The sequence below is a fragment of the Ictidomys tridecemlineatus genome, chromosome 7 (genome assembly GCF_052094955.1).
Source record: "Ictidomys tridecemlineatus isolate mIctTri1 chromosome 7, mIctTri1.hap1, whole genome shotgun sequence".
Classification (NCBI taxonomy): domain Eukaryota; kingdom Metazoa; phylum Chordata; class Mammalia; order Rodentia; family Sciuridae; genus Ictidomys; species Ictidomys tridecemlineatus.
This window is the reverse complement of record NC_135483.1, coordinates 153711057-153724637: the sequence shown is the minus strand read 5'-3', so window position 1 is coordinate 153724637 and position 13581 is coordinate 153711057. Positions and strand designations below refer to the sequence as shown.

General features: G+C 32.7%; 1 protein-coding gene across 4 annotated transcripts in view; it reads left to right on the top strand.

Annotated features, from left to right (window-relative positions):
- Window positions 1–13581, top strand: part of Tfpi (tissue factor pathway inhibitor) — a 71238-nt gene that overhangs the window by 34454 nt on the left and 23203 nt on the right. For 2 of the 4 annotated variants that reach the window (XM_005324392.5, XM_013358209.4), the window contains exons 2-4: window positions 2322–2444; window positions 9047–9244; window positions 12365–12403. In XM_005324392.5, the coding sequence (XP_005324449.1) occupies window positions 2336–2444; window positions 9047–9244; window positions 12365–12403 (346 nt within the window). In that variant the 5' untranslated portion in view covers window positions 2322–2335. Of the gene's footprint in view, window positions 1–1504; window positions 1650–2321; window positions 2445–9046; window positions 9245–12364; window positions 12404–13581 lie in introns of those variants that run through there. The other 2 variants (XM_040294566.2, XM_040294567.2) reach the window with 2 other exon arrangements.

The window sequence follows — 13581 nt, the reverse complement described above, 5'->3', positions numbered from 1 at the left end:
TAAAAGAAAAATAAACATTTTCAATTGAATTTTAGATAATTTATTTCTTTACATATAAAGACATATCCTCAAAATATTTACTCTGCAACCATAAAACCCCCATTTTTAAAAACTCTTTGTCAATAGATCCTATGCTCAACAAAATTGTTTATATTATCATCCTCACAATTGTTTTAGCTATAGTGTGCTGTAGTATATAGACAGTGCTTTGCCTGTTGACACTCTTCCTTCTGGAAGCAACAATCCCCTCCTTCAGGGAACTACGCTCATTCACTCCACCCCTAAAACATAATTCCATACACACTTGCCCATGTATTGCATTTTCTTGTTCCATATTCCTGACTGGTTAAGGGTTCACTAAATTTTATTTAGGGCCCATAAAATCCATGAAGTTCTCCTGAAGTGCTTCACTTCAAATGTATTAGGGTAAAGTGTGGCACTTTTACAAATTGAAACTATGAATTGTTTGACTCTAGTGGATATAAAGAGTATTCACACTATTTGGATGGATGAAACTTTGTGGTTTAAAGTTTCAAAAATGGTAAATGACCTTGTTTCCAACTATGTAGAAAAAGTTGTGCTGCAGTGGGAGAATAAAACTTTGCAAATCGTTAGCAGCAAGAGGAAATAGCAGTAGTGTCCTAGCTCTGGTTGTTTCTGTCATGCAATGTGTACCTACCCTCTAGTCCCACATGGGTCCCATTTTCTAGAACAAAGTCTAATTACCTTTGACTTAAATTTGTCCAAGTTTACTTTGGATTCTTGAAACCAAAGACTTAATGACTAAACTTAGTGAAGACGTTAGGCTTCCTTTTTTAGAGATAGTAACTTGATAGATTTGGAGTCCTAATTCTTGAATTCTTCACTAAGCACTCAACCTCTACCTAATTTGAGCCATGTAATGAAAAAAAAAATGCTACATGTTATACTCAATGTATAACAGGATTGCACACTTTAGAATCAAATGGAAATAGAAAAACTGAAAAATGTCTTCAAAAATAAGATGATAAAAAAATAAGATGATATCGAGAAGTTTAGTAGAAAGAGCCTTCACAATCACATGTGCATATATTATACATGTGTGTATATGTATGCAAGCATACATATTTTGTGGATTCACATAGTGTGCTATGACAAGATATATAATCCTGCCACTGACTAAACATCAGATATATGCTAAACTTTCCCATGTGTCATGAGAAAATAAATCATACATTTCACAGTGATTGTTTAAGGAAGCTTAAAGTAAAATTGAATTTATTACTCTTTTATTTAAGACTGCCTAAATTCACTGGTATACCATTCCTTCGCATAATGGTGCATACTGTGTCTCTGACTACAACAAACCCAGAGAAGTCTCTAAATTGCTTTGGGTGGAATATCTGACCCTGTCCTTGTGTTTACTGCTTTCCTTCCTGACTCTGCAGGAGTCAGTGGCTGAACATGAGCACGTGTTACCTCTTTCCTCTTTTTCTGCTGCATGAACATTACACATTTCCTTTCACCTTTAGTTTCAAAGGAGAGTTCATTTTGTTTTTAAGAGCTGCTTGTATTTTCCCATTATTATTTTGCTCTGGATCTTTAAATCATCTGGAACAGGAAAAGCCTCACTCTCCTGCTGAAATCTGTTTCCGTTCAAGGGTAAGAAGGTTAGTTCACTACTTATAGTCACTTTTCTGTGAGACTCTTAAAACAGATCAGTCTAAATTGGGGAGGATGAACAGGCAAAGGGGACTGGCTGAAATGTTAATCATTTTGGGGGGGGGGTCTACAGTTCTGTCTGTCTGGTAGCTCATAGAAAACCTGGCTAGGAAATGAGTTATAAACAAATATGTCGCAACGGAAACAAAGTCGGAATTTCTGAAAATGTGTTTCCTCTTTAAAAGAGGGATCAGAGGAAAGGGAGAAAGAACTATTAACTGAAAGTTGCATTAAGAACATAACAGAAAAATACAAGAAAAATAAGAATAGCTGTAAGAACTATGGAAAGTATGATTGCACATGAAATGGATCTTAATACACACAGCTGTACAGATTAGCAGTTACCCATGGCTCTTAGTCACTGCCCCTTGAAATTGTATTTTCAGTGTTGAAATATGACCTATATAATTGAATATTATTAACTTTATTTACTAATAATGTTTTTTTTCCATAAATTTAAATGTATCCTACACATTTTAAATATGATTCATGGCATATATGAGTCTTAGAGATGTACATGCGTATGTATTTAAAGTCACAGAAATTTGCATTCCAGCAAGGCTAGAGATGGGCTCACATTAGCACTGTATTTACTGGTATGTTTTGATTTTGTATTTCAGAGACGATTTATGCAATGAAGAAAGAACGCATATTTTGGGCTTCTGTATGTCTGCTGCTTAGTCTTGCCCCTATGCCTCTTAATGCTGTTCCTGAGGAAGATGAAGAACATACAAATATCACAGGTAAAATGTTACAAACATTTATCTTGTTTAGTTGGTTAAACTTCTCAATTTTTTTTTTCTTTTCCTTCATGTAGAAATTTTTTCTTTTTAAGTTGTATTTCCCTCTGGACACCTCTTATACGTGATATGATTATTTTTTAAACTGAGTCCAAAATCAAATCACCAGAGCAAGAAAGTCTCTGGGCTACAATATTAAACACTGAAGTCGCTCTGAAATATTGCAGGGAGCAAAGTGCTGAAGAAACACCATGCCACCATTTAACTGGGAGAAAGTAGTGTGGGAAGGAAAAGGAAACTACAGATACTGGAGGTTTCAGCCATTCTCTCCTTATTGCCCATATCTCCAAAAAGAGAATTTCAGAAAGGAAGCTAATGTAAGAATCTAGTCTGGAAGAGTTCCACAGGACCTTGTAATGAAAGTTAGTTCCAATCCCCAAAACACTCAGTATAAAAATGAACACACTTATAATGAAAAATAGAACAAGGAAAAGGCTGTATAGCATTTGTTATCTAGATTTATACTGTATATAAAAAGTTATATTTTGTAGCAAATTAGTAAATTATTGACAGACATCTCAAACTATTGGTAATAGAGAATATTAACCTTGTGATAGCCTCTATCATTTATTTTATAGTTTGTGATAGACATTTCCATAAATACATATTTCAATTTCACATCTCTAACCACTTTAAATTAATGATTTTCAGTGTATTCCCTTTCAACAAAGATGTATGAATACATTTTGTGTGTGCCTGAAATGGGTTGGTTCAAAGCAAACAGTAATGATTGAAACCAGATACTTAAGAATCTCACAGTTTCAGAGGGGAACCTGGAGGGTAGACAGGCCATTTCTGTATAATGTAGTGCACAAAGCGAAAGAGCATGCAGAAGCTGCTGCTCTTGATACAAAGAGAAAGCAACTCATCCAAACTTGGTGATCTGAGAACTTGGCTTGGAAATACAGTGTTATAAAAATTTCCTAGATATTCAAGAAAATAAAAACCATTCTATTCTTTGCACAATAGGAATGTGGACCTTATGAGATGATTTTTAGTCCTTTATTCAACTCTTTTCTCAAATGGGAATGAGATAAGTAATGACATCCTGAAAGTTAGGGGGACAAGGGAAGTTGAGGACAATATCCCAACAAGATAAAGACAGGCAAGCTCATCTTGGGAGGTACAAAGAGAATGGGTCCCAGTGTTCTCTCTGTCCAGTCTCCCTCGAAGGACTGAGAAAATGTATGCCAGTTATGTAGGAGCTGCCACAGTCAGGCAGGAAATTATTGCTGATGCCACAGTCATCCAGGAAACCAGAATTAGCCTGTCAATAATTAAGTCAAATCTTAAAGTCACTACAAGGTAGCTTGCTGACCTAGATGGAAAGGAAACGATTTTGATTATAGCATAGACTTGAAGACCTCCTGGCTTACTTGTTACATAGTCTTAGTTTTGTTTTTTGTTTGTTTTTTTCTGTTTTATTTTTCATTGATCTTGCAACACCATGATACCACATCTGAATGAATTCAATTTTGGAGATACACCTTGTCACATGATGCCAAGATCATACCATCACTTTATAGAAATATATTGTTTCATTGAAATAAGGTATTATCATTTACAGAAAAATATACAGAATTTGTACTGATTTTTTTAAGCCTTTGGACTAGGAGACACAAGATTAGCCAAACACATTTAGAGAAAGGAAGATATGTTTCAGCAGAATCAGAACTGAGCAGGCCTGTGTTCACAGAGGTGGTTTTCCATTCATACCTTTGTGAAATTAAAAGTTATTTAAACCCTCTGAACTCCAGTGTTCCAAATCGTAAATAAGTGTTGTCATAACTTACTTCCACATGGTTGGAAACAGCATAAAGGCATCTGGCACACTTTCCTGGCAAAGAGAATCTATCTGTATTGTTCCTTTCAATAAAAGTTGAAATCTTTAGTCAGAGAGCCAAATGGCAGGTGGCCTCTGTTACCTGAGAGCTCTAGATTCCCAGAGGAGTGACCCAAGGATGAGAGTTCTAACAGTCAGGACATGACATTTCCTCAGGCACCAAATAGTTTACTGAGCCTTTGATCCAACATCCCAGGACACATTCTCAACTGTGGAACACAAAATACCTGGAATCAACTATAAAAATAGTTGAATGCAAACAATAATTTTATTTGTGTGGCTACCCCAGATTCAATTACTATGATATTGCCCCTGTGATCAGAAGCAGATAATCCCGACTTATAGACATTTTCTTCAGGTGTCAATTTCAAGTCTCATGAAAGCTAGCCTTAATTCCCTCAGATAGGCATCCTGTTACAGACTTGCAAGGCACTCTGAATCTCCCAAATATTTATGTGAGTCTGCAAGGTTTACATACTCCATGAGAGGGGTTGCTGCTATCCAATCTACTGTTCACTTGCTGACATGCCACAATGCCTAACAGATACATGATCAGCAAAGGATTATTAACATTCAAAAAATTTATCTGAGTAAGCAATGGAAAACAAGGAAGACTGCCATCTCTTTCAAGTGGAGTGGTGAAGCACTGTGTGTCAGACAACACACAGAAATAATCCTCCATTTTAGGGATGCTGTGTTTAAGTATGGATCACAAAGTCAATGCATGAAAAGGTATTCTAATACAAAACTTGTGTTAGAAATGCCTTAAACTGTGCATGGCAGTAAGGAATAATAAGAGGAATGATATTAATAAAATACAGTCAATTAAAGTTGATAGTGTTTCTTTAGCCATTTGCTATGGAGTTATCACCTTTCATTATTGAAACTATTTTTATTTTTATAGAGTAAATTTAAGAAAAGTATAAATAATTGAGCAAAAATTTTATAATTAAATCATGCCATAAATAAGTCATAGAGGTATGTGACAATATCACACAGATATTAAGAATGAGTGAGATATGTGCTGTAAAACTGCTTGGGAGTTAATGCTACATCCATCACTTATAGTGTGACTTTGAGAAATATTTGCTTAATTTATGCAATGCTATTTTATAATTTGTAAAATGAAGATAATGTCAATCTCAGAAACTTGAGATCATCAAATGATATGATTATTTTAAAATCTTTGTATTAGAATATCTTTTTGTGTGTACCTCTTTGTGCTATGTAATTACTCAGTAATACTAGCTATTGTTGTTACAATAACTACATAAGAACGCTTTGGTTTGCAATCTTTTACTTTGTGGTACACTGACACACTCTTGTGGTGAAGTTATTGAATAGCAGGCTGAATCTGGGGCAGGTGATTCCAGATGAGAGCTATAAAAGATGTAGCTGGATGATAAAGACTATCAACTATATTGAGAGAAAGCAGTGTAACTATTAATGCAAATGAATCTCATTTAAATCTTTGAGTAATAAGAATGTTTTTCCTGAATATATTTGGAAATGTGGGTATTATGTGTTTACCTGTGTATATCAAAGATGTTGATCTGTACTAAAGGAGTCTACCTGAAACACTGCTTCAATTACTGGAGTCTCTAAAGTTCTAAAGTCATCTTTATTTGGGAGTAAGAATCCATAGTATTCTATGAGAAGACCTGTAAAAATTTCTGAGTTAACAGTTTATAGCTATAAGATTCAAAACACCAGGTTATTTTTATTCCTGGTTCATTTCTTTAAAGTATTTAAGCAATTCTGAGGTCTGATTCTGACATCAGATATTTATCAAATCAATGAGACAATTTTTTTCAGTACCCCCAAAATGTGTGCAGAGCATATAAGCTCATAGTTCCAATTCTTTAAGTTAACTGTTGGTCTCCTGTAAGTCAAATATATCAGTTTGGGTCCTTAGGCAAAACTCTAGGTTTTCACAGCTTAGCAATTCAAAATATGAGTTATAGCATTCTAAAATTCTTAAGACAGGGAATATGAACAGAATTTATAATTATTTATAAATATATCATATCAAATATACCATTTCACAATTATAACCAGTATTTAAAGGGAGAAAATATTTTCTCCCACAGGTCATTTTTTCTTACATATGGATATTGATCTATGGAAAATATATTCAGCAACCTTCTGAAATACAAATTCTTAATGTTTTAAAATATATAGGAAAATATTTTTGCATAAAATTTTTAAAAAATAGAAACATCAAGGACGAATAAAAGTATTTATTATGAGAAGTATGAATTTTAGTGCACATCATTAGGTTTCAGAAAGTGTGTGTGTGTGTGTGTGTGTGTGTGTGTTACTAGGGATTGAACCCAGGGTTGCTTTATCAGTGAGCTATATACCTAGCTTCTTCTATTCTTTATTTTGAGGCAAGGTCTTCTTAAGTTGCCAAGGCAGGCCTTGAACTTGCAATCCTCCTGCCTCAGCTTCCTGCCTGCTCAGAAACTCTTAATATGCCACAGAAACCTTTGGGAGACAATATTGATTTATCAGAAAAGTTTATCAGCATAAAATATTAGATAAAGAAATAGAAAAAAGCAAATGAAATTAAAACTTGTATACATTAATGAATGGTTAATTCATTATGATGGAATTATTTGCAAATATTACGTGTATTGATTAAATTTGATGACACCATGCTATAAGTAAAAAATAATCAAAAACTATATTGGTAGCTGAGTATGGTGACTTATTACTGTGATCTGTGACTTGAGAGGCTGAAGAAAGAGAACTGAAGCAAGACTGTCTCAAAATTTAAAAAGTGATAATAATAAATTTAAAAATGGCTATTTGTGTCTCAGTGGTTAAGCACCTCTGTAGTAGCAAAAAAAAAAAAAAAAAAAAAAAAAAAGCACAAATACAAAACTCTTTGGGCCAATTGAATAGAAACCCAGAAAAGCTGAAATGCAAATGTTCAAATACACAGAACTCAAATTTAGTTAAAGGTTTGACCAATATTATAGCTTATTAATAAGGGAGTCCACCACAATCGTGTTTGGTGCTGAAAGTTTCCCTCTCTCATAATATCCTCTGTCACATATTAGTTCTATCTTATCAAATTTGGGGTCTGAAAAATTTATTATTCTATCATTCCTGTAGTTCAATTTATTTTATTTGAAGACAAAATGCCAATTCTGTTATCAAATAGATCAAAACAGTGATCAAAAGTTTTAAAGGTTGTATTGGTAGTTAAGAGAAAATTTACATGTCCATAAATAATCATTGTCACTTATATCAAACAGCACAACAATACAAAATTCTGATAGAAATCTCTGTGTGTGCGTGTGTGTGTGTGTCTGTGTGTCTGTGTACAAACACTCAATACATAGACAATATCAGAAAAGTATTCTATAGCATTCTTTGGTCATTATTCGGTTGTACCAATCACAATTTTATTTATTTATTTTTTAGTTTCTTTTCAGTTTTTAAAAATGATAAATGGGATGATATGTATTTTCTGTGTATAACATGATGTTTCAGGGTTGGGGCTGTAGTTCAATGGCAGAGCACTTGCCTTTCACGTGTGAGGCACTGGATTCGATTCTCAGCATCACATAAAAATAAACAAATAAAAGTAAAGCCATGCTGTCTATCTACAATTACAAAAATTCTTGAAAAACATAACGTTTTAAAGTATATGTGCAATGTGGAAGGATTAAATCTAGCTCATTATATGTGCAGTGTGGAAGGATTAAATCTAGCTCATTAATCCATGCCTTACCTCACATAGTTACCAATTTTTTTGTGGTGAGAATACTTTACATCCACTTTCAGCATTTTTCAATAAGAAACTACATTATTAGCTAGAATGACCATGCTGTTCAATTGAGCTCCTGAATTCACTCCTCCTGACTAACTAAAATTTTTATGATTTGACCACCAGATCCCCAACCCATCCCCAATCAACTATAATTTTAAAGCTATCTCACTGGAAAATTCTGTAAACAGAACTAGGTGTTTATTAATAGTACTGGACTTGATAAAAATAATGTAATTTAAAAACTTTCGTTGTTTTCTTTTTTGTGAATATCCTTCCCATAATAGGAAGTATTTCTGTGACTAATATAAGTAAATATTTAGGAATCAAAATTATAATTCAAGGTCAAGAAATTTCTTCATTTCATTTAAAACAGAAAGATTTGTTTTTACTTTTGCAACATTACTAAACATTTTATTAAAGATGTTTCATGTGTAAAAAGTGACACATGTATGGATTAGGAAGAGAAACTAAAAAAATTGCCCATTAGCATTTGTCTTTAAAACCTGAGTCAAAAGCAGAGGTCTCTATTCCACTGAGTGAACACATTCTCTTAGTTAAGTTGCCTTATTGTCACTGTTGAATTCCATGTCTATCAACTGGTAAATATTTAACTAATTATAATTATCAAGAGTCTAGAAAAGATATACTATATTTTCTTTAATAGTTGATGAAAAATAAACTTTAACAGTTGATAAGGTGAATCTCATTTAGTTAATAAACCTTTACCTTTTGGATAACTAAATAACTTGTCATGTTTTGCAATGAGCCTGCTTTATTGTTGTCATACTTTCCCTAAAATAGGAACATATTTAAAAAAATGAAAAGAAAAGAGAGAACATTATTATGGCTTTGGTGGAGGAGTACATGTTTTTTTTTTTTTACATTGCCTGTTTTATTTATTTTTCCATTTTTACCTTCTAGATACTGAGTTGCCACCACTGAAATTGATGCATTCATTTTGTGCATTGAAGGCAGATGATGGGCCATGCAAAGCTATGATGAAGAGATTTTTTTTCAATATTTTCACTCAGCAATGTGAAGAATTTGTATATGGGGGCTGTGAAGGAAATCAGAATCGATTTGAAAGTCTGGAAGAGTGCAAAGAAAAATGTGCAGTTGGTAGGTTTCTGACCCAAGTTCTTGGTGGCTACTGAGTCTAATCATAGAGTTGATAATCTCATAAAAAAAGTAATGGGATGTTATTGTAACTTTATCAAAAAATTATATATATATATATATATATATATATATACATACATACATACCTATTGGATAACTAAATAGCTTGTCATATATATATATATATATATATATATATATATATATATATCCATATTTTGGGTTTTCATGATCAAATTCTATTTTTAGTTTTCATGTTATTATTATAAGCTGATTAAACCTGTTTTATTGTAGTCCACTAGTCTATATAATAGAGTGGGAAGAAAACACTTAAGGCTACGGGACAGTTTAGACTTGCAATAAAATAAATGTTATTCAGCCTCTCTTCTTAGCTATGAGTTGGTAGGAAAAGACCTCTCATCTGTGCTGACTTAGTTGTACACAATGATCTTACAGCTGTTTTCTCTTTAGACAATGAACCTGAAAATTCAGTTTAAGACTATCAAGGTACTAACTAGAAAATACTGGTCAATAAAAAAAAAACAGTTGGAATGTTTTCATCTCAGTTTATTCTTCAGATAATTGAAATATAGAAGAATCAGAGTCATTTTATTTCCCCAGCTTCTTCCACAATACTCCCCCATGGCATGTTCTTCGTATTTGCCGGAACAGTTGTGCTATATATAGAGGCAGCATCTTCAGTTAGTAACACTAGATACCTTGTTTTGTGCAAAGCAGCAGCTGTACATTCTCTCACCATAGATGTCATAGGAATGTCACTAGCACAGATCAGGCAGCTCAGTGGTCCTCAGTGGTACCATTGGGATTTGTGACTACTAGGTCCTTTTTCAACCATAAAAGATTTCTACACACTGTTTTCTCTTGTAAGTGCTGGGGCCAAGTATCCTGTGTTGATTTGAAAATCATTATTGGTCATCAGGTACCTTGGTTAGAGGTCTAGTTGGCCCATTTCTTTTTAATTCTTTTTTATCTTGGAGCCAATTTATTTTCATCAACTGGTCTTTTCTCTGACACACATCTGTTTCCTTTTTTTTTTCTAATTCAGAAGTCTTATTATTCAACATTGTGCAAAAGATTTTTTACTTAGAAGTTATCAAATATAATCATTTGTCATTAGTAACATTCCATCTTCTAATCTTTTAAAACATCATAATGGACAAGCACACAAATAAATGTAAATCTCTTGTCATCATTCATTATCTCTTCAAAATCCACTTTTAATGGATTAATATTGTTGTATGAATCCCTGTGTTTTTTATACAGTAGGATACTAGTTGTGATATAGCTGGTGTATAGAAAAAATGCTGCTAGACTTAAAAAAAAAAAAAAAAACCTAAGGAAAGAGTTCTATCTTGAGCCTTGATGGATTAAGTAGAGTTGGGTATTCATTTCGAACATAAAGAACTTTAAAAAAACTGCATAAAATATACAAGGCAACTGTTTCTAAACATTAATCAAAAGGTAGTACAGGATTATAATCACTGAGAGAAATACATGAGATGAGCCTCACAGTCTGCCCTGCTTTCTGCATGAAATCATTCTAGACCACTGTTAAGGGGAGGGAACCCAAAAGCAGCACTGTAGAAACTTTGACTGAAGGAGATGGAGACTGGGGGATTAGGAGGCTGGGGAATGTAGCTTTAGTAACAATATATGGAAGACAATGAATTTGCACAGAGGGAAAATAAAACTCAGAAATCTGGATAGAATTCCCTCTGAGTTTGTCTCTTAATAAAATTCTGCACTTATTTAATAAAAATATGATTAGTTTGAGGAAATAATTATCATGGATGTATTAATAGAACAATTCCAGAAACCCCCCATAACTGAAAACTATGTAGAATTTAATTTTATAATAGAACTAAATTATACCTAGAATGAAGAGTACTTTGGATTTTCCCCCAACAAATCTTTAAGACAAACCTTTAGGCATCCAGCTGATCCTCAAGTGACTTAACTACCCATCAAAAGAATCTTCAACATTCTTTAAATGAAGACAATAAAATCCATCCATCAGTAGTATGGTAGTTTAAAAAAATTATCATCTGTCCTTGCAAATAATGTTAAACGTTTAAAAAAACATGCAAATTGTGATCCATAACTAGGAGAAAATAATGACTCGATGAAATAGGTAGAAACAATAAAGGTGACAAAGGTAGCAGCTAAGAATGTTCAAATAGCTATTACAAATACATTATAGAATTTGAAGAAAGCATGAACATAATATGGGAAAAAACTGAAAAATATAAACAAAAGAACTAAATGGAAATTCTAAACCTGAAAAATATAATATATAAAGTAAGAAAGTTTAAGTCCACAGAAGAAAATATCAGTGGACCTAAAGACAATGAAAGAAACTGTTAAAATGAAGCACATTTGATCCACTCCCCCACCCCCTCCAAAAAACAAAAACAAAAAAGATAAAATCCCTGTAATTTGCAGCAACATGGATGGAACTGGAGATCACTGTGTTAAGTGAAATAATACAGACACAGAAAGACAATCACCACATGATCTCTCTCACATATGCAATACTAAGAAGTTGATAATCATAGAAGTTCAGAGTAGAAAGGTGTCGCCAGAGGCAGGGGACACTAGCAAAGCAGAGGAGGGTATCCTGGGAGAGGTTGAATAGTGGGTCTTAAGTTACAGTTAAATAGGAGCAAGCAGTTCTGGTATGCTACTGCACACTAGGGTGACAATAGATGACACTAAGTGCTGTATGTTTCACAAAACTAGAAGAAAAAAATTTGAAAGTTTTCATTCTAAAGATATGATTTATGTTTGAGAAGATATGTTTAACTTCCTTCAAACCTCATATGCACATATCAAAATAGCACATGGAAACCCATTACTATGTATAATTTTATGTCTTTATTTATTTGTTAAAGTATATTTCTTAAATGTGGTGGATTTGTGGTTACAATAATTGGAAAAATAATCTTTGAAGGAAATGAAAAGAATTTTAATTCTTAAGATATTCTGTACAAGGATAACCTAAGTGGTAATGAATATATTATCCTAGTTTGTTAAATTCAAAGTCACAATATTACACCATAAACTCTTGCAATTGATACACATGTATTGTTTTTATTGCAGGTTATCCAAAGAAGATATCAAAGAAGACATTTAAAAAAGGTGAACATTCATTTACATACATGTTAATAGAATTTGTGCAAAAGGCATTTAGATATTCAGTTCTTAGGTTTCTCTGATACAAGGTTGATCATACATTTATATGATGTTTGAAATGGTGTTCTGTTTCCATGGATCTGATGAAAAATAAGAAATAATTTACATGATATTTGGTGGAAGAGGTTCCAAACATTGTATTTGTTCTTATTCTAAAGCATCATGGTATTTAGAGCATTCAGAATCCAGAGCCACACATGCTATTTTAACATCTTCCAATAATGACTTAAGTGTTGCCTCTACAGTAAATTGCCTTTCCAGTTTAGGTATTTACTCTCCTATCCCATGTTAATCTCAGCATTGTGTGGCTTTAGCAAATTTCATTCAATCTCTACCTGAATGGATGCTTGTCTCTGAGTTGTTAATAGGTTTATATGCAAAAAACAGTGGTGCTATGTAGCAACTAATAATTACCTTTGTCAGCATTATTTTCTGTGCATGAACATCTTTGATTTTGTGGTTTTTAAAAATAATTATTTATGATTATTTATAAGAACTGAGTATTTTTAGTGAATATATCATAGCAGGACAAGAAACAACATTATAAACAGATGGAAAAAAAGCAATTTCCTCTTCATATAGGTTTAGAAACTGATTTATTCCAGTTACTATTTATGGATTTTTACATTTAAACAATGAGAAGAAGTTATTAACTCAGAATGTAAAAAATACAAAATTTAAAGTTCATTTTTTTATTTAATTGTGGAGGAAAGAGTTGAAAATTTATAACTTATTGATATTCTTTAGACATAACTCACTGACCAAAATTTGAATCCAACTGCACAAATTCAATGGCAAAATTTTATAAGCAACATGAATATGCATTTATTTATAATTTCTAAAAAATGCTACTTGTAGGGAAGTAATGACTATCACTTCAAGTAAATGAAGTTTTAACTGTCTGTAACTTCAAAGAACACAGCATATTTAGAAAGGGAGTTTTATTTACAAAATATTTTCCAACTTCTATGATCTCAACGTTTTAGTATTCCATATATGAGTGAGATCATGTTGTGCTTATTTTTCTGTGCCTGGTTTATTTTCATGAAAGGAAATACCAACATTGAAACATTGACTTTTCCCAAAAACAAAATTAGAAAAAGTATATGCAGGTAAATTTTTTA